General features: G+C 33.0%; 1 protein-coding gene across 9 annotated transcripts in view; it reads right to left on the reverse strand.

The window, feature by feature from the left end:
- The window catches only part of LOC123639976 (activating transcription factor 7 interacting protein), a 122,851-nt gene that overhangs the window by 5,581 nt on the left and 90,450 nt on the right, over positions 1-26,820 (reverse strand). For all 9 annotated transcript variants that reach the window (XR_006735845.1, XM_045554287.1, XM_045554286.1 and 6 more), the window contains 6 exons: positions 25,558-26,196; positions 18,919-18,983; positions 11,734-11,812; positions 9,616-9,771; positions 7,672-7,854; positions 5,218-5,330 (listed from right to left, as the gene is read on the reverse strand). Coding sequence is in view for 8 of the 9 variants with exons in the window: in XM_045554287.1 (XP_045410243.1) it covers positions 5,218-5,330; positions 7,672-7,854; positions 9,616-9,771; positions 11,734-11,812; positions 18,919-18,983; positions 25,558-26,196 (1,235 nt within the window). In the remaining variant the exon portion in view is untranslated. The remainder of the gene's footprint in view (positions 1-5,217; positions 5,331-7,671; positions 7,855-9,615; positions 9,772-11,733; positions 11,813-18,918; positions 18,984-25,557; positions 26,197-26,820) is intronic.

Here is a 26,820-nt window from a genome sequence, read left to right on the forward strand (position 1 = left end):
ACACACACACCAGGAATATATTTAACCAAGAAGGTGAAGAATCTCTACAAGGAAAACTACAAAACACTAATGAAAGAAACTGTAGATGACACAAACAAATGAAAAAACATCCCATCCAATGGATCAGAAGAATCAATGTTGTTAAAAATAACCATACTGCTCAAAGCAATCTACAGATTCAATGCAATTCCTATCAAAATACTGACGTCATTTTTCAGATTTAGAAAAGAGCAATCCTAAAATTACATGAAACCAAAAAGAGCCCAAATAGCCAAAGCAATCCTAAGCAAAAAGAACAAAGCTGGAGGCATCATATTACCTGATTTCAAATTATATACTACAAGACTATACTAACCAAAACAGCATGGTACTGGCATAAAAATAGACACATGGATCAATGGAACAGATGATAAAGCTACGTGACCTGACAAAACTGACAAGAATATACACTGGGGAAAGGACATCCTATATATTAAACGGTGATGGGAAAATTGGATTGTTATATGCAGAAGAATGAAACTGGACCCCTATCTCTCACCAGATACAAAAATTAACTCAAGATGGATTAAAGACTTGAATGTAAGACTTGTAACTATAAAAATACTAGAAGAAAACCCAAGCCAAACTCTTTTGGACATGCCTAGGCAAAGAATTCATGACTAAAAACGTCAAAAGCAAACGCAACAAAAACAAAAATAGATAAATGGGACTTAAACTACAAAGCTTCTGTACAGCAAAAGAAATAATCAACAAGAGTGAAAAGACATCCTGTAGAATGGGAGAAAATATTTGCAAACTATGCATCCAACAATGGACTAATATCCAGAATATACAAGGAGCTCAAACAACTCAACAACAACAAAATAACCCCATTAAAAAGTTGGCTAAAGACATGAACAGACATTTTTTAAAAGATGTACAAATGGCCAACAAGCATATGAAACAATGCTCAACATCAGCACTCATCAGGAAAACCCAAATTAAAACCACAATATCGATAATCTTACGCCAGTCAGAACACCTATTATTAAAAAGACAAAAAATAACAGATGTTGGCAAGGATGTGGAGAAAAGGGAATGCTTATAAACTGTTGGTGAGAATGTAAACTAGTAAAACCTTTATGGAAAACAGTAGAGATTTCTCAAAGAACTAAAATTAGAACTCCCATTTGATCCAGCAATCCTTCTACAGGGTATCTGCCCAAAAGAAAACAAATCATTATATCAGAAAGGCACTTGCACTCGTATGTTTGTTGCAGCACTATTCACAATTGCAATGATATGGAATCAGCCTAAGTGTCCATCAATGGATGTCTGGATAAAGACAATGTGATACACACACACCATGGAATAATATGATATATAATATAATATAAATATATATACACTGTGAAGTAAATAAAAATAAAAAGCCCTTGCTGATGGAACATCATTGTGAGAGACACTGAAATAATCATCTACTTGTAACAAAATAATTTAACATTTAGTTTTCTATGCTACAGATTCTCATTTTAGCATTGTGTAACATTTTTCAGTATCATGTGGGGCAGCCAATATCATATGATATTGGTATGCACAGCTATACTTTCATTTTTAAGTTGTTTGTAATATAAAGACAGTAGCATATTCTTATAAATAAGCACATTAAACACTTAATGTATACTACGTTCTTGGACAGTCTACATGAAAAAGTTGATATTTAAATTGGACTGTGAAAGATAGGATTTAGAGATGCAGAAATAGTTACTTATCTTTCAGTCAATAGGTAAAGCATAAGCAAAGGCATGGGGATAAGGAAAGTGAAGAGACTTATAGGCAAGAACAAGTGCTACCTTTTTCCTGGACATAGGGCAAATGAAGAAGAATAGTGAAAGATAATTTGGAAAGGGAGGCTAAGACAGATAATGACAAAGCATGGTACTAACCTTAGGAAGCCCTACTGACTTGTCTAAGACTAGAAGAACATCATCATCATCATCTTTATATCTGGGTTTTAAGATGACAGAATAACAAATTCTGCAAAATATGAGTGATCTTTTAAGTGGAACATAGCATTGCTCACCAATTTATATTGGAAGTCAGAAAGCAAATAAGATTACCGTAACTGAAATTCATCTAACAAAACTATGCTTTCGTATGTATTTCATTAAGTAGGTAGTTTGCATATTGTGAATTCTGTAAAGATCTTATGACATCTTTTAAAATCTCCATGGTCTCTTGAACGCCTAGCATCAAGTGATCCTCCTGCCTCGGCCTCCCACAGTGCTAGGATTACAGGCGTGAGCCACTGCGCCCGGCAAAATCTCCATGCTTTCTTAAAGCTTAGTACCAACCAGTGCCTTGCACTTAGTAAAAACGCAAAAAGGATATGCTGATTAATTTCATGGAATGCAAATCTGTTGATGAAATGAATATACCTAGTGGGAAAAAATTCATATACATATCTGGAAAAAGGCCAATCCACTGTTAAAAAGCCAAAGAAATAAAGCTAGAGAAAAAAGAAACAAACTTAATCAAATAAAACACTGAAAGCTGAAGAAGCAGAACTTATTTGAATACTAGCCATGTATTTCCTCTCTCAAATTGTTTTTCCTAAAATGACTTAATCAACTCAAGTAAATGACATTAAATTAAACATAAAGCTAGTAAGGTCTATGAGAAGATCGCTAAAGCCATGATCTTTGACTAGAGGGAGCATAGGAGTTTAAGGTGTTTGACAATAGCTTAAATGGCCCGCAATATTGCTTCTATTTCTTAAAATTTTAGGATTCTGAATCTGCTCATACCACAAAACTAGTTAAGTCAAATGAGTTTTTAGCCTGGGTGCCTGTAATCCTAGCATTCTGGGGGGCCAAGGCGGGATGATTGCTTGCTTGAGGTCATGAGTTCGAGACCAGCCTGAGCAAAAACGGAGACTCCATCTCTACCAAAAATAGAAAAAAAAAAAAAAAATTAGCCAGGTGCAGTAGCACACACCTATATTTCCAGCTACTTGGGAGGCTGAAGCAAAAGGATCGCCTTGGGAGCCCAGGAGATTGAGGTTGCAGTGAGCTATGATGACGCCACTGCACTCTATCTGGGGTTGATAGAGTGAAACTCTATCTCAAAAAAATAATAAAATAAAATAAAATAAAATAAGTCTTTGTATTGTTTTCAACACTGCAGTGCAGAATTCTACTGAAGTATTGCAGATAAAATAATATGACGTCAAGGATGTGCTTAAAAATAATCAAGTGTTTGCATGAGTTGTGGGAATAGGTGAGTGGTAACATGGACAAAATAAAATTGGCCATGTGATGATTAATGGTTGAAAATGGGTGATGGGTCTGTGGGGATCATTATACTATTTTTTCTTTCATGTATGTTTGAAATTTTCCATTTAAAAAGTTATTAAAAGTTGCATTAAAAGAAAGAATATTTCTCCAGTGTATTCATCTAAGACAATGAACATGGAATGCTGGGTTTTTTTAAATAAAAATTTAAAAAGCTCTGATGGGTTATAAAATTTGCAAAACTATGCTATAAATAGATTTTTGCCATATATTTTTTTGAAGAAATATGTAACAAAAGAACTTATTTGTAGCTGCAAACAAAAGTAATGGCATATTTGCCATATACCTTTCTGGGGCCAGATCTGCAGCACTGTGAAAACACTCTGGAAGTGCTGAGCTCAGGCAACCTGAGCTTTTACATGGCTCTGGCTCTGACACTAGCTTGGGTAATGACAATGAGCAACACAATTTAACATTTTATACAGCATCCTCTTCTATCAGAAGGAAAATAATAACTCTAATTCTCACAGGGTTGTGAGGATTAAATAATACATGTAAAGAATTTAGTAGATCACTTAGAACAAGGCCTAAAAAAGAAAAAAAAAAAGAAAAAGAAAGAAAACAACTTAGTGGAGTGCCTGTTATATGGTGCTCCATTAATGATAATTTTTTTCATTGCAGTGAAACAATAAAAATAATAGGTATTAAAAGCATAACCTCTAGAGCTGGAATGCACGGGTTCTTGAGAGGCATGACCTTGGGTTGGTTACTCAACTTCTCTGTGTATAAGTTGCCATATCTGTAATAAGATTAAAAAAAAAAAAAAAAAAAAGGTCTAGCAACAGTCCTCCTAAAGGACTCCTGTGTGAGGACCAAATATATTAACAGTGCTTGGTACGTGGGAAGCACTCAACAAATTACAAGCATTTTTAAAAAAAAGGATGTTTGCTAGGTAAAAAGTAACATCAGCTGTACAGCTGATATAACTATTTTGATATAACTTCTTTAAAGAAAAATGCTAACTACAATAATATGCGGTAACTTTACAATCTCCCCCTCACTTCTCTCATAAAGCCAGCATTTCCATTTCCATTATATTTCATGCCAAATACTGTCATAATCATGTCACAGGATAATGTGACATTGCTTTGGAGGCTAAATCTAAAGAGAAATCTTTCTTTTTCTCTGTTATCTCTTCATAAATGATTTCCCAATATCATTGGATTACTTAGAACAATACATTGATGACAACATAGCAGCTAAAAGTGGTACAGGTTTGGAGGCAAAAAATAAAGTTAGAACAACAACAACAACAAAAACAATCAAAATATCTGCCTTAATTTAATTAATGTATTTATGTATTTATTTTGAGACAGAGTCTTGCTCTGTTGCCCCAGGTAGAGTACAGTGGTGTCATCATAGCTCATTGCAACCTCAAATTCCTAGGCTCAAGCAATCCTCCTCCCTCAGTCTCCTGAGCAGCTGGGACAACAGGTGTATGCCACCATGCCCACCTAATATTTGTTTTATTTGTACAGATGGGGTCTCACTACATTGTTCAGGCTGGTCTCGAAATTCTGGCTTGAAGGGATCCTTCCGCCTTGTCCTCCCAAAGTGCTAGGATTATAGGCATGAGCTACCGTGCCCAGCCCCCTTCTTAATTTAACCATGAGTTGGAAATAGTCTATTTCACTTCACATGTCCCAATTGTGGACCTGCTTTTGTATAATGTACACCACAAGCAAACTCAATGATTCTTAATGATCCTCATCTCTAGCAACATTTGTTCATAATGGTAAGATCACCTTTCTTAAACTTCTGCTGGAAAAGGAGAAAGACCTATCATTTCCCTTTGTTATAACTACTTTAAAGAAAGATGTTAACAACAATATTATTTGATAGCTTTACAATTGAGAATTTTGTAAAGCCAAGCATGAACACTTACAGTATGCACTTGTGGTGGTCGGTGATGCACTGTGAGCTGAGGTCCTGTTGATCCCAAGGTTAGTCCATTGTTTACAACATACGTTGTTGTTTGAGGCACTCGAACTGTAACACCTACAAAAGAAAATTAAGGAATAGAACCAGAATTCTAGAGGCCAGGCGAGGTGGCTCACGTCTGTAATTCTAACACTCTGGGAGGCAGAGGCGGGTGGATCCTTTGAGCTCAGGAGTTAGAGACCAGCCTGAGAAGAGCGTCTCTACTAAAAAATAAAAAAAAACTAGCTGGACAACTAAAAATATATAGAAAAAATTAGCTGGGCATGGTGGCGCATGCCTGTAGTCCCAGCTACTCGGGAGGCTGAGGCAGTAGGATCGCTTAAGCCCAGGAGTTTGAGGTTGCTGTGAGCTAGGCTGATGCCACGGCACTCTAGCCAGGGTGACAGAGCAGGACTCTGCCTCAAAAAAAATTAAAAAAAGAATCAGAATTCTATTATTAATTTGGTGGAACACTGATTAAATACTTGAAGTCAGTGAAGCAATGTTTTCAAACTATGAAAGGAAAAATATCCCCAACGTAGAAGCCTTTTAAATATGAGGATAAAGAAATTTTCATGTATGCAAGCACTCAAAATAAATCTAACTTCCATGAACCCTTTCTCAAGTAGTCACTGCAGGATATGTGCCACCAATATGAGAGAGAAAATAAAGAAAGAGGAAAACATAAAGTACAAGAAACAGGAGGTCCAGCATACCGAGAAATAAATGGATCCCCACTAGGAGGGCTATGAATAAAAAAAATCCTAGAACACTGACTGTGCACCACATGCAGAGAAGGCAAACAGGTCAAAATGAAACACTGTTATTCAGAGGTTAGACATATTAAAAGTATCTTCATAAAGATCCCTGCTGTCTCATCTTTTTAAGCAGGACAGAAAGCTCAAGTAAGTCATCCTTGATTTGTGTTAATGAAGCTCCTTTCTTTCTCTCCATGCCCAGCTGATCAGCTAAGGATACTCATCTCACCCCACAGAAAACTGCCATGACATACACCAGGGCAAAAGCAGCAGAAAATTTAGAGTACCACTGCCTTGACCATATTCTTGCCATATATTCACCACCTGGCCCATGCTATCATTCTACCAGGAGCCCTGACTGTGGAGAGCCTAGTTTCTCAGAACTCATTCCTGACCCTGTCAACCAATTTTCTAAGACAAGGATCTTGGCCAACTTAAGAAAGTTGAAGCCAGACTACAATCCAGAGACTCTATTTAGTTTATTTTCTCCTGGAAGCTATCATCTAATAATGGCAGAATTTCTTTAAACAGCTAGATTTATTATTGCTATTAAATTTGGCAAAACTAATATATATATATACATATGTCAGTGATCCCTATATTGGTGGCAAAATCATAAAGAAAAGCAGAATGACTGATAGAAAAGGATGGTGATTAACTCTAATGGAAAGGGAGGGGGAGGCAATTAAGGAAGGGCCTGTAGGAGGGCATGTAGGATACTGATACAGTTCTATTTCTTCACCTGATGAAGAGTTCATAGATGGTTCATTTTATTATTTTTCTTTAAACTTTAAGTACACCTTTTATATAAATGTGTTTATATTAGCAGTCTACTACTGCTAATATATATAGTATATGTTAATATATAATTATAATATATATTAGTTGCATGTGTACATAGCATATATGTAACTAACATACTATATATATAGGAAACCACAAGTTCCCTTCAACACTTTCCCTTCTTTTACTTCTCAGGCACCTTCCATATCTTTAAGACTCATTAGAGGCTATCCTCTACCATGTGATTTCCGTCACTAGGCTAAGTCACAATTGATCACTCCCCCTTAAATTAGGTAGGGTGCCTCTTAATAGAGTGGAGAATAAACCAACATCAAATAGGGTACTGTAATAGTACAGACCATAAATAATTAAAGTTAAATTAAAGATAACACATATAGCATAAATAAGGTAGTATACATGTCCAATTTTCTCTGGTTAACTCTCCTAAAAGAAGAAAAATGAACTAATAATAGGGTTTTTTTGGTTCTCTTGTCATTTCTTTTTAAAATCATTATTGTTTTTTTAATGACAAATAAAAATTATATATATTTATGGTATACAACATTATGTTTTGAAATAGGCATACATTGCAGAATGGCTAAATCAGGCTAATTAGCATATGTATTACCTCACACGCTTATTTTTTTTTGTGGTGACAACACTTAAAATCTGCTCTATCAGCTACTTTCAAGTATATAATACATTGTTATTAACTATACCACAGTCAATATGTTATATAAGAAATCTCAAACTTATAATAATAGTTTTAATAAATATAAGAACTTTTTGCAAAATCTAATGTCAACATAAGCCACTCCAACTAAATGCTGGAGAGAGCGACATTTATCTTGGGACAATATATAAGAAAAATCTCTTACTATTTTGGGGATTGACCTGCCGAACAGCAGGAGCCTGCATAACAGTTCCTCTCAAGGGAGCCTGAGCTGGTGGTGCTGGGAGAGTTGTATAAACCACTTGGTGGTTTGCAGGAGCTCTTGGTACAGGGAGTCTTGTGGTCACCTGAGTTACTGGACGATGTGTTACATTCACGGTAGTTGGAGCTAATGGAAGGCAGAAAACGAGATTAACAATGCAGTAAATTCTATGTTAAGCAAACTATATTAAATGGTAATTACTTTGCATAGAATCCAATTAACTATAACAAGGAGAGAAACAGAAATTAACAGTCTCTTTTTATAATCTTACAAGATAAAAATGAGAGAGCCAACTAAAATTAATAATATTAAAATCCAAGACTCAGAAAAAGAGAACTTAACACATTCAATCCCCTTCCCACTCTTTAGTTTGACTAGATAATAAGCATGTGAAGGTTAAAAAAAAAAAGGAGGGAGATTTGCAGGCGAGAGTATGACACCACAGGAGTGACTTACAGCAATTTATCCTTCGTCAATTTTAAATTGTTCTTAGCAGAGCGGAATTATGGGCCCTCCAGGCCTTCTGCCAAGGGGGTATGAATCCAAAAGAGTATCTTTGTATTCCCACAGTTCAAGAAACTGCCTGGCTATTATAATTCACATTTTGTTCAGGTGAAGTAACCTATCTTTTATTTAAAACAGTAAAATATCCATTAAAATACAGACTTCCCCCTCCTCCACTCTAGCATTCCTCCTAATGTATGTTCCAAACAGCATTAATACCTTGAGTAATGTTAATTTGATATTTATCAAAAAATGAGTCCAAAACATTCACTGACAGCATAGAACTACACTAATGAAGATTTTTAAGAGTTAACACTTTATTAATCACAACTCTTTGAATTGGAATCACATTTTACAAATAACCATGTAGTATAATAATTATGCAATAAAACAATAATAAATCTACTTTCATATAAAAAATAGGTTTTATAATAAAATAAATTTGGAGAAAAATACTAGATATAACAAAGATAAAAAGGTTCCTTTAATAAAGAAAGACTCCTCAGTCTTTACATATCCTAACTTAATAAAGTCATATAAGCACATTCTTTCGCCTGGCAATGCCAACAAGGTAAAATGTAGTTTAACTTGGCAGGAAATTCTGGATAAGCATCTAGAATTCTGAAATCCAAATCTAAACAGTAACTATCATAACTATTAGGCACTTAGGGTATCAATAATAATTTCATAATTCAAAGATTAATTAACAAATGGTCTGCTAAATCACTATAGAAAATATCCTTATTCCCATAAGTTATTATGGTAATTTAAGTATAAATTTCACTGCATAAAATCCCATTTTACTCAATATTTTCCTTAATGAGAAGAGTGCTTATATAAGTATTTTGCAGATAAATCCCAAGCAATATACTGTTTTGCAGAAGACAAATTGTCTTGATTGGCTTCCAAACAGTTTAGGAGATGTAGGTTATACCTTGAAAACATCTGATTTACAGCTTCTCGAAAGGTAGCAAGCAAAATATTAGTGCATACATCCTGACAGTAGTATTAGGCCAGTTAAAACTATTTCAAGATAAGACTCATTTAAAATTTCTGTTTGATCACTTATAACCTCTTGGTTATGCTCTGAGCAAATCATGATACTCATCCCTTCTAGAGAAGCTACATTCATTTCTGCGGTTTCCAGGACATCTGCTGGCATATGACAAAAACATATATATAGGTTAAGTCTTCTTTATAACCATTCTCTACCAGTGCTACTACTTAAGACAGTGAGCAACACTAAGTTATACTACGTTCAAAAACACATACATTGTCTTCAAATTAACAATGAGAATTATTCTTAATTTTCTGTCTTATCTTTCCACTCAATTTAGTCATAGTTAGGCAAAACTAAAGCTTCTGCTCATTCAGCAAATTTACCTGTAGGTAGTAAGTGTATGGTTGTCTGAGATGGTCCACTTGTTGGTACCCCAGATGGTTGAAGAGGCGGTGCTGGTTGTATGGGTTGCAATGGTCGTGACACAGGCTGAGAAGAACCCATGGTTGATACAGGAGTGTGATTTAGCTTTTTGGGGTCTGTTAATTAAAAGCAAGATGTTATGATTGACAGGAAAAAATTTAGAATACAGGTCTTTCCTTTTTGGGTCAATTTTACTTTTGCTTGCTACTTGGGTATCACATTTACCTCTAAGAGAACAATTTCTTTCTATTTTACCTATTTGCATTTTTTGCTGATTTGAAAATGAGGTAAGGAGCATACATAGTTCACTACTGATTCTATCACAGATTCCAATTCACATTTATAGGAATTCAGTTTTATGTTTTGCTTATTTTTTATGAAAAAAATCTTACCTCTGGATTCAATATATCACACACTAGCATAATTTCATTGCTTGCATAATTATATATCTATATATACATATGCCTATATCAAGAACATTTTTCTAGACAAATACCTATAAATTGATAAGTCTTTCACCATGATCTTGAATTTCAATTACTCTACTGTTGTTTAGGTTCTTTTGTTTGATAACACAGATGGTTGCTATAAAATAAATAAATATTTGCGTATAAAATAAATGTTTACATCTCTGATAAAACCCTTAAAACCAGAAAACCGCTATGAAGATGGTGAGCCAAAAGCCCTTCTATCCAAAATGATCCCCACTGATTTCCATCCTATGGAATTCCTCACTAAAATATAAATAAAATTTAAGGCTTTATCAACTGATACTTTAATTTGGTGCTATTGCAGAACAATGTACTTTATAGAAAGGGAGAATTTGAGACAGATCTGAAGGTGGGGCAATGGAAAGAGGCTCCATGAGGCATGGATGCTAGAAAACGAAATGGCAAGAGCACTGAAAACAAACTTTGCTTACTTTACTTTTTGATCCAGAATCAGCCCTACCTGTGTCCTCCCAAAAATAATCTGTATTTATTTTGTCCTATAGGGATCAATGGATAGTCAACCCTGTCTATAAAAAATTAGTGAAAGCAATATAGATAATTTGAAACTTTTAAAAATAATCATACTGGTATGAGTTCAACCCTGATAAAGGATGGTGTAAATCTCCCAGTTATACAACAAAACTGACTTTAAATCAACTGTACAGCTATTTAACTTTGGTTTCCTAAATCTAACTAAACTATTCTCCAAAATATGACCTTTTAAATCTTTGGGATTTTTAGAAATTTAATAATAGTTAACTTAGCACCTGATCCTAACTAGATTTTCCAGGTGTTAATTATCACCACAGAGTTTTGCAGATATGTCTGTGTACAAAGTTATTCTGGTGCAGTCAAATAAGATTGAGAAATACTTTGTATCTTAAATAGTTCTTGGAGATTTGCATTATAAATTAGCATAGTAAAGGCTCAGAGAAGTCTGCCTCAAGAAAAAACCCATTTAACTTTAAATCAGCATTTTCCCAAGCATAATACCATGGGACTTTTTATTCATGAAACGCCTATTAATTCTGTAGAAAAATGAGAATATGGTTTAATATCTATCCAATATAGCTTCTAAATATTGTAACTCAGAATAATATTGAGTATTTTGAATGTGCATACTTTTTAAAATTACTTTCATTTTTCTTTATATAACTCTAAATAAATTAGTTCAAATGACCAAAATTAAATGTATACACACAAGTTCCTACATTAACACACACACACACACACACACATATTTAATGTAGAGTCTGAGAATCTGAATTGGATTCCCAGGTTCTTTAATGACTCTGACTTGTCCTCTCCAAGGCTAATATTAAGTTCCCTTAACTATAATAACAGATACAAAAACAGAGGTGCTCCACAAATATTCTGCTAATTACTGTTTTCCTCTATAGCTTGTGCATAGTCATTTAAGATTTGATTTCTATTTTTTAATTCTAACCTAAAAACTTTTATTCTAAAAGGGATACAAATATACCAAGCATATTGCTGTAAAGATGTGTCTTCATAGAATGTTGTACTGTATTAAGAGTAAAAGAAAAGGTATCAAAGTATTCCTTAGTATGATTACTATTTAAGTACCTTGAGAAGCTGCATTCTCTTCATCATCCATTGTGAGATCAATGACACCACCTGAATCACTGCCAGCAGGTTTTCCACTCTGAAAAACAAATCTTCTGAATTTTGCAAAGGAACCTCTGGCACATATTACACATAACAAAAAAATATAGTAATAGTAAAGTGAAATGAGAATAATGAGTAGCTTAGTTCAATCTGGACACCTAAATGGCTTTACCTAAAGAAACAGAGTTTATCAGATAAACACCCCTAAACATCTGCCACATGAAATACAATTTTCAAAGGAAATTCTACAAATTTTTTTTTAAAAAATTAAGCTGTAAGTGGCATAGAGCTTTTAGAGCAATACATGCTTTAAGTGACAAGTGATTAAACACAAATATTATTCATTTTCTGACATTTAAAATGTTGCTCAATCCCACTCTGATATTATCAATAATAATCTACCAACACACCAAAGGCAATATTTAAAGCCAGAATTAAAGAATCTAAATGTTTTTTTCCCCTAAAAAATAGTATGGTATGAAACAGAATGATAAAAATATTAATAGTTATGGTATGATATGCTATTTACTGGACATCCCATTTGACCCAAGTCAACCCACTGTGTGTGAAATCATTAGAAATATTACGATAAAAACACAACTTCTAAAAACCACATGATAGCAACAAAAAAACAAGGAAGGACAATATAGACCTAAAGAGCCAGGACTCTGAAGTCAGAAAGATTGAGTACATCTTTATAGTTCCAACTTATTAGCTATGTGAATTTATGTGAAGAGATACTGTTCTCAATTTCCAAAATGTGAATATTGAGGATTTTATGAGGATTAATCCAAATGTGTGTATATAGCACCATACACGATACATCATAATTGCCTAATAAATAATAATCACAATTTACTTTGATACATTATACTGAGATCAACTCCAAATGATTAAGATTTTCGTTGGCAAAACTCAAATTTTATTGAAATTGAAGAAAATAATTCTTTGACTTTAGAAAATCCTGGCCCAATCCCAAGATAATAATATATTTCTAAATCTTATAAATCTTTCTACAATAATGATTTCATAGAAAACTTATAAACAAACAATAAAATCTGTAAAATCCAAAACTGAAAAGTCCCCAACAAACCTCAAAGAATGTAAAAAGAATCTACTCACTATGACACATTAGTTGTAAGGTCCAGTTTTCAAAATTTACTAAGTTTTGAAATTTATAAAAAAAATTATCAAATAAGTATGCAAAGACCAGTAAAGTGGAAGCCAACTTAGGGACAAAAGATAAGTCAATAGAAAATGACACCAAGCAAAGCCAGATGGTGCATTCAGCAAATAAAAACTTCAAAGTAGCTATTAAAAATATCTTCAAAGAATTAAAGAAAAATGTAACATTAATGAATGCACAAACAGGAAATCTCAAAGGAGAAGTAGAAACTGAAAAACAAAAATGAAAAGAAAAGGGCTGAAAGGAATGATTAATAAAAACTAGTGAGGTAGGCACAAAAGCAGATTGCAGGGAGCAGAAAAATCTCAGTGAAATAGATGCCACATCTATAGAAATTTCCCAGTCTGTAGAACAGAAAGAAAAACAGAAGGAAATATGAAAAGAACCAGAAACTTGTGCAATAATAAAAAAGTTCAGCAAAGCCCTAAATGAGAGAAAACAAACAAACAAAAGGGCTAAGATAAATTATTTGAATTTGAAGAATAACCAAAACTTACCAAATTTGGTGGAAAACATTAATTTAAAAATCCAAGAGGTTCAATGAACCTCACCCAAGCAGGACAAACACTAAAAAATTCACTCCTATACACATTAGAGTCAAACTACTGAAATGAAAAGAAAATTTTGAAAGCACCCACAGAAAATTACATGTTACGAAGGACCAAAGAGTTATTGCTGACTATTGTTCAGAAATTATGGGAGCAAGAAGACACTGGAACAATATATTCAAAATGCTGATTAAAAAAAATAAAACAACTTTAAAGTAAAATTCTATATCCAATGAAGCTCTCCCTGAGAAAAGAAGGCAACAGAGACAAAAGTACATTTTTAGATATACAAAAACCAAGAGAATGCATAACTAACAAATCTATATTGTAAGAAAACCTTAAGGAAATTCTTTAGTTTGAAAGGAAATACCAATTCAGATTCACAGGAAGGAAAGAAGAGGGCAAAACAAGGTAAACATGAGGATAAATATTAATATTCAAGACTATGTATCTTTTCTGTTCTAAAATTCTATAAAATTCAACAATTGGAAACAATGTATTTATAGATTTATAACACATGTAGAAGCAATAGAGTATAATATATGTGAAAACAAGACCACAATATACATGAAAACAAGAATGTGACACACAAGGAAAGCAAGAGCATTAACGGTGTAAATGTAAACTAAATATAAAATTGCAGAGTTCCTATAACTTAGAACTAAGTAATTCAATATTAATTCTAAGTATATTGATATAATTTTAAGACAGATACATACTATAACCTACCAGAGTAACCCCTAAAAAAAAAAAAAAAGAAAGAAAAGAAAACACATATAGGTAGAAAGCCAGAGGAATTAAGATAGAATACTTTAAAAAAACTGACATGAGATAAAGAAGGAAAGAAAACACACAGAAACAACAACAAAACGGATTAAAAAAAAACAAATAGCAAAATAGATCTAAGCACAACCATATCAATAATTATATTAATTGTAATGACTAAAAAGTATCAAACTGTAGAGATTGTCAGATGGATAATTCAGCAAGAAATCAAGATATCAAAAATAATGTTTTTTAAACCTAGAGATTCACTTTAAATACAAAGACACAGACTGACATTAAAAGGCTGAAAAAAGAGATAACATGCAAACAGTAAGCACAAAAATGCTGCTGTGACTATGTTAATATCAGAAAGCAGAAAAAGAGGGAAACTTTATAACGATGAATGTGTCTATATATCAGGAAAGTATCAAGATGATAGATACATTACAAAAAATATATATATCTCATAATAGAATCAAAACAAATGAAACATCAAAACATATGAAACAAAACTGACAAAATTAAAGAGAGAAACAGACAAATTCACAATCATGTTGGAGACTAAATGATCACTCTCAACAAGCAATAGGTAAAACCACTATAACAAAAAACAATAAACATACAGAAGATTCAAAGGACACTATCAACCACACTAACTTATCTGAAATTTATAAAACAAACACATACTCTTCTGAAGTGTAAATGATACACTATACCATAACACACAGCTAATATTATATTTTCTAAACACAACAGCATTAAATGAGAAATCAATATAAAGATATTTGCAAAATCCCCAACTACTATGAAATTAATCGCACTAAACAATCTAAAACCCAAAAGGAAATAAGAAACTAAATGATATGAAAATGCAACGTATAACAATTTGTGGCTTGCTGTACTTAGACGAAAATTTATATCATTAAATGTTTATACAGGACAAGAAGGAAAAATCTACAATTATTAATCTAAGCTATGAATTATGATTTTTATTGATCATAACCTGACTGACACAATTCATCTATTATCACACACTATAGGTAGTCTCCTGGATAGATTTTATTTTTCAGAAATAAAATTGGTAATTATTTGAATAATTATTAACTGCATTTATAAGATAGTCATGATAACTAGCACTATTCCTATCAGACTCTATGCTAAATGATTTGCATTCATTAACACATTTAATCTTCACAAAAATCCTACGAGGTAAGTACTAGCATTAGCTCCATTTTATAGGTGAAAAATCTAAGGTCTTAAATAACTTGGCAAAGCACCCACTATTAAGTGACAGGCACCAGACTGTCTGACTATAGAGCTTATTATTTCTATGCTACTAGGTGGAGATCAACAAACATATACAAATACATGTATCTTTACATTTTTTTCCTGACAAAACGTATCTGAAAAACCTTACCTAATCAGAGACATGTTTATATATGTTATTACTAAAGGCTTCAGTTTAAAACCATCCAAAAAAATAATAGTTGTATTAAACAGTTTTTAACACTACAAATTTATTTTATTAATAAGTTAGCTAAGTATGTATTTATTCCCCAAAATGATCAGTCTCATTTAGTAAACACTAAGAAAATTTCAAGAGAGCAAAGATATTGGCTTTTCTTGGGTGGGGGGTGGGGAGGCGGTAATTAAACAAATAACAAGAACATATCTGAAAGGTCGGGAGGTAGGGCACTTCAGCAGTTGTTAACCCAAAAGACCTGGTTGCTCACTCCTTGAACATCTCTCCAAGGAAACTTGAAACCGTAATTGAGGCTTGGTCAATTATCAGTAATGTGACCCTTGGAAGATCACACTAATGATTAATAATTTTCTTATATATACCTTGAACAGTTGACTGTGCCATACTGGCTCATTAGGATAGCTTTGTACAAATATCAAGATTGATGATGTACACTTGGGTTTTCATTGTTGGGGCCCGGAGTTTCCAATGCCATGACTAGTTACATAGAAAAATGTGGCTATGTGACTAGCCCCTTCCAGAAAACTTCAGACCCTGAGTCTCTATCAGGCTTCTCTGGGCAGAGACTCTTAGCACATGTCCCAGAGGTTAATAAGCCAGAAAAAAGCAAATCCTGTGTGATCCCAGACAAAACAGGACTTGGAAGCTTGTGCCTGACTTCTCTGAACTCTACTCACTGTGTATTTTTTTTCCCTGTCAACCATGAGTATAACCTGCTCCTCCTGGGACTTATGAGTCTTTCTAGCAAATCAGCAAAGTTCAAGTAATCTTCAGTCCTTCAAAACAGTATAACTACAGATAACTACATAAAGAATTCTACACTGTTTTATAACATGTACTGATAATTTAAATAAATGAATAAATGTATTCACTATATAAATATATTAGCAATCATTATGTAAAATGATATATATGAATAAAATACATAATTCATTATATGAATATGTTAATAAATACTTATTTGGGGGACAGAAAAATCTTCAAGGAATAGAAAAGGAATATTTTACATATGTAATTATTTCCTAATTAGCTATGGCTAAACAACAATCATTTCCACACTAGACATCTAGATTTCTTCTAATCTAAATTACCTTAAAATGTTAAGCAGTACAACTAAGTTGGCTTGGTAAAGAAAAAAGATGTTAGCCAAGGGTGTTTAAACACATTCACTGCCATGTGAGTTGTATTTAACTCACGCTAGTTTTGAGCCCGGGCCTTGTGAAAAATATGTAACTTACATGTCTCTTCTCACCTTGGGAGCCTCAAGAACTATTTTTCAAGTTGCATATAACTCACGCATAGAAAACAATAAAAAATAACAAATTTTTCATTGAATTAGAAAGGACTATTTTGTTTTTGAAGTTTTTACTCTGTTTTTGTAATAAAACACCATGGCTCCAAGGAAAAAAATTTTTTTTCTAGTGTGGCAGTCAATGTGTTAAAAGGGGACAATTCAAAGAATCACATGCTATCTGTTTCATACTAGTTTCTACCTGTTAATAAGAGGCATATTAGGGTAAAAAGCAAACAAGAATTGCTTAATGTATTTTAAAAAAAACAATAATGTAATATTAATGAAGGTATTCATCACAATGACAAAAATTATATTTGTACCAAAAAATTCAGGCTTACAAGCATGAATTTATAACTGAAAGGACAGTTCCATAATGGTTTCTTATTCCATAATAAAACTCTCCTACTATATTTTTTATTCATATCAATAATAGTACAGTATAAATTAAAATATTTTAGATTCTAAAAGCTGTGAAGTGTGGAGTACTACATGAGGTTTTAGATTTCCTAGAATATAATAAGCAGTTGGGTGTAACTAGATTTTGGATTTTTTAAAATTTTTCTTGAATTTTAAGTATAACAAACTTTTATATTTATTTTAATTTCACTTATGTATTTATATTACATATACTATAATTCAGCTAAAAAGCTCTGTAGACAACAGTACAGTCTAAAAGAACTTTTAGCAATGACGAAAATATTCTATATCTGCGCTGTCCAAAATGGTAGTCACTAGCCACATGTGGCTATGGAGACTTGAAATGGGGTTACCATGACTAAGGAACTAAAATTTTAATTCAATTTTAATTTTCTTTATTTATTAATTTATTTTTTTAGAGTCAGGGTCTCCCTCTGTTGCCCAGGTTGGAGTGCAGTGGCTCAATCATAGCTCAAACTCCTGGGCTCCAGTGATTCTCCTACCTCAACCTCCCATAGCTAGGACTACAGAGATGTGCCACTACACCCAGCTAATTTTTTACACCTTTTTGTACAGATGGGGTCTCACTATGTTGCCCAGGCTTGTCTGAATTCCTGACCTCAAGTGGTCCTCCCACCTCAGCCTCCCAAAGCACTGGGATTACAGGTGTGAGCCACCATGCCCAGCAAAAATCTATCATTTTGAAGAAAAATAGCTATAATCAAAGATCATTATGCCCTTGTTTTAAAATCTACATCCATGTCATGCCTGATATACTCAAGACTTTTTGTTTTTCCAGGAATAATATGAGTTTCTTAAAATAATTAAGAGGAAGGAAAGAAAATAAAACTATCAACAGTCTAATGACTTTGCTGTAAATCTAATACACCTAAAGCAAGAACAAGGAAGAACACGGTTAATACAGGGAAAAAGTAGCTACTCCATTACTTACTTAGATAAGATTTAATATGAAAAAGTATCAAGACTGGCATGGTGCTAATAAGCTATCAGAAAGACAGAAAAACTTCTTCCCAAATGACATTTCTGATCACCTTTAAGGAAACTAAAATAGTGGTAAGGAAGAGGCAGGGTGGTATAAGTGAAGGTAAGCCAGTTGGACCTTCTCAAAAAGTTGGACCTAGAAGAAATTCCATGTGTTTTCCTTTTGCAGACAATCTTTACAGTAAACGAAGAAATGACTGGACTGTCAATTGTATAATCCAACCAGTGAGTTAAAATAATAAATATAACATTATCTCTAACAGAACTACTAAGCAAAAAAACTCAATTCTCATCAAACATTACAGAGAGGCTGTGAGAAACTGGACAGTTGTAAAAACAACCAGACATACAACAATTTTCACTGTATCAAAGAATACTGAGGGAAATCCATTCTTCTGTGGGCTATAATTAGAATTTTACTTTGAAGTGAAAGAAAAAAAAATCTTACCTGTGATGTGCTATCAGCCGCTTTCTTGTTAACAGAAGCATCTATTGCTTTGTTTGTCTGGTTTTCTAAGAAGTAAAAAAAAAAAAACAACAAAAAGACCCATTTTTTTAAAACATCTATAAAATGTAAAAGGTTATAGGTTGCTTTACATATAATAATTCATATAATTTTCCCCATCTGTTTTTCTGTTGACATGTCACATAGATAAATGAACTCTTTCATAGATCACTGCTACAGTATCTTTCTGAGGGGCAAATTCACAATATAGATCAAAAAACTTCCCATTGACCTAGCACTTTAAACTCTATCCTAAGGAACACCTTGGAGAAATAATTTAAGATACACATAACTTAAACATAACTTAAATATTCTAACATGAGGAAATGGTTAAACAAAATATAATTCTTCCATACTATGGCCCTTTGAAGACACTGAAAAAAATGTAATATGTCAAAAATGTTTGTAATAAATTCAGTAGAAACAGTTGCAGTGATTCTGAGAAAATATACAAGCGTATTTCTTAGTAGTTCAATCACATGATTTTTCTTTGCTTCTTCATTTTTCAATAAATTTGTACAGAGTTTGTGGTTAAAAAAATAATAAAGTTACTTCGAAGAGGACAGAAAATAAACCAAGTATGTTTTGCCCCAATTTCCAAAGCGAGCAAAAGAGAGAAGGTATTAAATTTTAGCAAATGTTTTTTGAGTCTACTGAGGAAATTATTTAACTTTTCCTCTTTGGTAATGTGGCTTATTATCTGGAGTTTTCTAATGTTGAAACATCCTCTCCTTTCATTCTGGAGACAAAACTTTCTTGGTCAAAATAATGCATTCCTTTAATTTGCAAATTTTCATAACACATATAGATAGACTAAACCAATTATGTTTTTTTAAAAAATAGAAGATAAAACTATCTCCATATGTGCATATATAAATCTGAACATCTAAAAAATCAGGTAGAATAAATATTCAATTGGTAAAACAGGTATTCCAAGGTAGTGAAATAAAAACAAAGCCCTTCCAATTTCTCTCTACTTGTGCTGAATTATTTTAATTCCTTTTGTATGAAGAATACATTAACACATTATTTACTTTTTTAAAAATATTTAAATTACTTCGATTATTATAAATGAACACGTTTGGACTATGAAGTTCCTGAAAGACTAACACAAAACAAATTCCAGATTACTGATCCTACACAGTGGAGTACTAGGATATACTAGTGACATTATCAAAACATCAGTGATTTACTACCAAACTTTCTTATATACAATGTTAAAACACATACATTTGAATTTGAACCACTTTCATTTTCAAATTAAAAGGTAACTTTACATAAAAAGTATTATGAGGGAGTTTCATTTTTATTTTCTGTTGTAACATCCTCTCAAAAAAACTTCCTCAAGATTCAGGAAAGATTTGCATTGCTGAATAAAATGTTAGACATACACATTTTTTAAAAGTTACATTTTAAAAAATATTTTTTATAATTTTTTAAAATTATAAAATATTTTAAAATTGTAAAATAAAATTTAAAGTATATTTATTATATGAATTTTGTTACCTAGCATGATTCTAACACTCAATTGTTTCATAGCTACAAGTTAATTATTCACACAACTATAACAATATTCCTTATTCTAGATTTTCAATTAACATTCCCCATCCTTTTATTATAAATTCCCCCCCTTTTTCCCCCCCGACAGGGTCTCATTCTGTCACCATGGCTAGAGTGCAGTGGCATCATCATAGCTCACTGCAACCTCAGATTCCTGGGCTCAAGCAATCCTCCTGCCTCAGCCTCCCAAGCAGCTGGGACTACAGGCATGAATCACCATGCCCGGCTAATTTTCCTATTTTTTGTAGAGATGGGGTCTCGCTCTTGCTCAGGCTGGTCTTTGAACTCTTGACCTCAAGCAATCCTTCTACCACAGCCTCCCAAAGTGCTAGGATTACAGGCTTCGTGAACCACCATGTTCAGCCCCTTGATTCTTAATGTAACATTTTACAGTTTCACTACATTGTTTTTGTTTTCTTCTACTATTATCTACCTTAGATGACTTCTGAAAGTAAAAAGTTATACTCAATCTATCACTCAACAAAATTGATCAGCATGCAAAATCAGAAACTGAAGCTTAAAATCCTTATATCATACGGGCCACATTTCTATCTTGTTATCCTTAAAAGTTATTGTCACTTTTAACCAACACTACATTTTTACCAAGTCATAAAAGTATTTTATAAGAATTAAACTAGCAGTATCTCTTAGTAGGTGTGGAAATTGTCATAGAAACAAAAATAGAAGGTAAAATATTCATTCATTTAACTCTGTCCTTGAAGAAACTCAAAGGAAATTATTGTTGAAGAAGTAATTGTTTGTTCCAACTCTAGTTTTCTTATACTCTTGGAATAAGAGATATTTAATGAAACCTGACAGCATACATTATATATGAATTATATATAACTCTCCCCCAAATCCATTCTTTCTTTAATGTCTAGCTTGGTAAATAGCAGTAGTATTTAAAAAAGTCTTAGAAATCTGAGTCCTCTTTGAGTTTTCCATCTCTCTTACCCATATCTAAACTTCTATCAATAAATTGATAAGTACTGCCAATTCTACCTTCCTGAATAACTTTTACATCTTTTACATGATCACCATCTCACATCTAGCTCACTAGAAGAACCTCCAGCTTCCTAACTGTCCTCTTTAACTCCATTCTTACCCCTCCAAACCATTCTCCACACTGCAGCCAGGGTTTATAGATATTACCTACCCTCCCCCAATCCCACAAAAATACTTTAACTCCTATTTCCCCCATTCTTCCATACATTATCTCAAACATTCCCAGATCTCCCACGTCCTCTCAAAGAAACCTGCATATTTTAACACTCATCACATTTATAATTAGTTACTTCTTGAATGGCAATGTTCCCTATTTGATTGTAAGCTTGGTGAGAAGAGGGACTATTTTGTATGTTTCTGTGTGTCTACAGGACCTTAGAACAATACAGGAATTCACTAGTTCATGAATGAATGAAATTAGCTATAGTCTGAGCCCTAAATTTCCAAGCAGCCCCTAGGAGTACATTTACTTTACTATAAACAGAAAATACTGACTTAAAATCCATAAGGATATATTGAAATATAACAAAATATTAGGTCATTAAATATGAAATGTCAATTTCAAATGAAAAGTGGAGTTTATTATATCTCAAACAAGAAGCAGTACAATTAAAGTAATTATCAACACAGTTTTGCCATCTTAACAGTAGCTTGTTTATGCCAGCAGGGAAGAAGCCTGGAGAGCGAGTGGCAATGAAATCATGAAAGGCATTTTCCACAGCTTGTTGAGAACTAAATATTTTTCCTTGCAAGAAGTGGTCCAAAGCCTGGAGGAAGTGGTAGTCAGTTGGTGCAAGGTCTGGTAAATATGGTAGATGACAGAGAGTTTCCAAGTCCAGCCTCTATAGTTTGAGCAGCATTAATTGTAAGACATGTGGTCAAGCCTTGCCTTGCAAGAGAACTGTCCTGTCTCTACTGACCAATCTCGGCTGCTTAATTGCAAGCATCCTCATCATTTCATCCAACTGATTGCAGTAGATACCGCTGTAATCGATTGACCAGGTTTCACGAAGCTGCAGTGGATAATACCAGTGCTAGATCACCAAACAGACATCATTAGCTTTTTTTTGATGAATATTCGGTTTTGGACTATGTTTCAGCACTTCATCTTTATCCAACCCTTGTGGCAAACACTTGGGATTGTCAAAAAGAATCCATTTTTCATCACATGGGACAATATGGTGTAGACATGGTTTCCCTTTGTGTCGTGACAGCAAAGAAAGGAAGGCTTCAAGATGATTTCTCTTCTGATGGTCATTTAATTCATGCGGTCCCCAGCTTCTATACCTTGCCAATTTGTTTCAGATGGTCCAATGTTGTTGGAATAGTAACATGGAATCTTGCTGCTATTTCACGCATAGGTTGAGATGGATTCGCTTTCACTACAGCTTTCAGCTCATCATTATCCATCTTGGTCACAGGTTGCCCATGTGGCTCATTTGCAAGATCAAAATCACCGGAACAGAACTTCTCAAACCATTGATGTCCTGTGCATTCATTAGCCATATCCTTCCTAAACACTTTGTTGATATTTCAAGCTGTCTGCACAGCACTGGTTCCACGACAAAACTCATATTTGAAAATAACACAAATTTTTGACTTATCTATGGTTTCACAAAAATTGCTCTAAAAAAAAAACTGAAAGATAATCACAAGACAAACCAGGCATTTGCAAGAATGAGGATGTACCTTCACAATAAAAATAAAACAAGATGTCAGAGATACCAACTGTCAAACTTAGTACACAGGGAAATCAGACATTTCATACTTAATAAAATGAATGCAGCCAAGTTATAGAGCATATGTTCTTATTAAAAGTAAATCAAAAAAATAAAAATAAAAAATAAAAGTAAATTATACCTGCATAAGTATAGGACTTAGAAAGTTTTCATTATATAATCTAATTACTTTATCACATTAGGGATGTATTAAAGTTGGCTTCAACTTTCATATTTACCCAAAATTTATTTGGCTTCAGCTGGGTTTTGGGAAGCTAAACAGCCAAATGCCTACTTTAACATCATTTATGGCACCCTTGAAATTACAGCTTTTGGATATAATAAAAAAACATGGTTTTACATGATCTCATTTAAATTAACATGAAAATAACATACAAAGATTGCAATTCACATTTATTCATTTTCAAATGTAGGTAAGCATTCTAAATGGAACTTGAAATGAAGATCTCCTTAATATAAATTAACATTAAAATATATAAATGTGTTAGTATTTATGTTAAAATATAAAATTTCATATTTGAGTATAAAGGTATATCACAGAAGTATTAATAGAATACTATAATAATGATTGTGAAAACTATTAATTTTATATACAAAAAAGTTAAGAACAGTCAAATTAAACAGACTGTTTAATAGTAATAGGTACTATACTATATGACTATTACTAATAGTATGCATATTACTAATAGAATGCGTCAACTGTATAATTTTGGGAATATACCCTTTTTGTTCTATCAAATACTCATAAAAATTTTAAGGAAACAGAATAATGAAATTATAATTCTAATATTTGTACAAGTGTTCAGAGTATGAACATTCATAACATTAAACAAAATAGTATTTTAAGTTACTCATTTCTTTTCAGGCCATGGTTTTCCAGGAAAAGTTCTACATTTAGGAATAGAACTCATCTTGTGACCATGAATTAAAAACAATGTCAACTTTGCCTCAAAATTTCACAAAGAGGAAAAACTCCAAAATTACATAAAACAATGTCCATCAATAAATCATCTGACATAATAAAAAATACTAAGACTTCAAAGAAAAGGAAATTACAGAAAAATGAAGTGTCACCCGAAAATCTTGCTTGTCCACTGATCGCAAGTAAAAGTAAGCATGTCTTAGTGTTGCAACATGAAAGTGTCCAAAGAATAATGTGGTAGCAGATAATACTAAGAAACATTGTCCTTGTATTATATAAACATTTACATTATGAATATTATTAATAATTACATTTTCATGTAAAATCAGTTTATTCTTATATCTCAGATGTTCATTATATGAGGGTGATATTCAGCTTCAGCCCAATATTAATTTTGATCTGCCACTCATTTACTTTCTTGACAACTCTGTGAAATACCATCACTATTTTATATGAGAAAACACATTTAGGGAGTTAGCACACTTCTAATGGCTACATGATAAATAAAAAGTAAGGCTTGTGTATCTCATAAAAGTAATTTTGTACTTTTGAATCTGTTTCACATATTTCCTGGTCATTTACTAAATCAACAGGAAAGATCCTATAGCAATTTCATATACACATGCTATCTACCTATCTTGCCTGTCTTTCCAAAAGTAGTGGGGATATGTGAAGTCAGAAATGAATAATCAAGTTCAAGAATACACACAAATTATATATTTTCTAGGAACAAAGAAGACAGAGTTTGGCAGATTTTAAATACACATACAGTTCAAGTTCTCCTTTTTTGCAATATTTCTAAGTAAAACATAAACATAATCATATGTCACATGGGAAAACACAGAAAAAACAAGAAGGAATCATTTTGTAGTAAATGAGAAAAGGAAGAACCTATTTTTACACTGTTCAAATTTGGACGATGTTGAGTATGAATGCACAAATGATTCTCCTAAATGGGTAAGGAAGATATGTGCTTTACATTTTTCTCTTATAAGCATATAGTATGTAAATTAGATACTTTAAAATATGTTTTATTCAGAAATTCCTGGCAAATGTATCATAAAAGTAATTCACGATTCTTGCTACAAAGACGAAATTAAAAACTCACCAAAATTAGGAAAATTACTAAAAGATAAAATGCAAATGCTAACTTCTCACCCAAAATAAACCCCCTCTTAAGCCTCATTTTAACAACATTATTTCTCTTAGGTATCTAAAAAATTACTAAAAACAATCTCAAGGAAATTCTATTTTGTTCTTCAAATAATGCTAGCCACTTAACCAAAAAAAAGTTCAGTCATCTAAAGGCCATTAACATGCTTACATTTCTATTATTAAATCTATGTGGTGACTTACCAATTCTTGGGGTGGCAGTACTGTTCTGTTCTGCAGGAGATGAAGTACTAAATGCAGAAATTGGAATTTTCATCTGTATAGAACCTCGATTATTTGGTGGACTATAGAGTCCTGATGGACCTACTGTGGGTAAAGAAGTCCTTGTGGCTTGTACAATAGAGTGTGCTGTTGGAACAGCCTGTACAGCAAGTGTTGTTCCTAATGGTGCAGCACTGGCAGGAGGGTTCCTCTGAATACTAGGACTGGGCACAGAAGGAACGTTGTTTGGTTTGGTGGGATTTGGCAAGGATGGCAAGGATACTGGATTTTTGGTAAGACCACTCACTGCAGGTGGGCTTTGCACAGAAATGAATTCAACATTGCCAGATGGTTGATTCGTCACCAAAGTCCCTGGATGGCTTTGTAGTAGCTGAGGCTGGGAAGATACCGCAACAGGTACATGCAAAATCACTGGCAAAGGTTGTAAAGAGATTGTAGGTTGGGGATTTCCACTAGGCACCTGAGCAGTAGCAACTACTGTAGCTGTGTTGGGTGCAGGAAGAACTGTCGTCGTTGTCAGAGAACCTGAGGTCACTGGAGTCTGCAATTTAGGTTGACTACTGACAACTGCTGGAGGAGTGACAAGATTGGTTGAAGATACTATAGAAAAAAAACAGAAGTCTCAATTTAAATGGCTATCTCAATTTATCAGCTAAGATAATACATTGCATTAAGTACAGTAATGTCTTTTACAATAAAATTTTTTCCAGATTTAATTCTGGAAATTCTTAGAATTAAATTCTTAGAAGCATTTTGCTTTGGTATACTTGGCATATAATGAAAACCACACACGATTTATGATTACCACGGAAGACAGCTATCTGGGTATCAAAATAGTCTCTAAAATTCGTTATAATCCCTTCAGAGCAGCTAACTGGAAAAACAATCAAAAATATACTGAAAACTAATTAGGTGAAAATGTATAGATATTTTGGAAACTACACTAAAAACATTATAAATGCATTACAACACCAGCAATATATAGAATCGAATAGTAAATCTAGAAAGAATCAAGACCATTAATGAATAATAGGTAAACTTAATCATTGTATTTTATCATTGAGACCATGCGAAACCTGTGCCTGTGGGTGGTTTTACTGAATTCCCTAGGAGAAGAACTATTGAGGGAAGGTTCCCTCTGTATTAACACTATCGACATTTTATGATATGGAAGACAGCACTGAGTGAAGACGGGAAATGAATTAAGAAATGAGAGCACATATA

Source organism: Lemur catta, chromosome 6 (assembly GCF_020740605.2).
Source record: "Lemur catta isolate mLemCat1 chromosome 6, mLemCat1.pri, whole genome shotgun sequence".
In the NCBI taxonomy this organism is placed as follows: Eukaryota; Metazoa; Chordata; class Mammalia; order Primates; family Lemuridae; genus Lemur; species Lemur catta.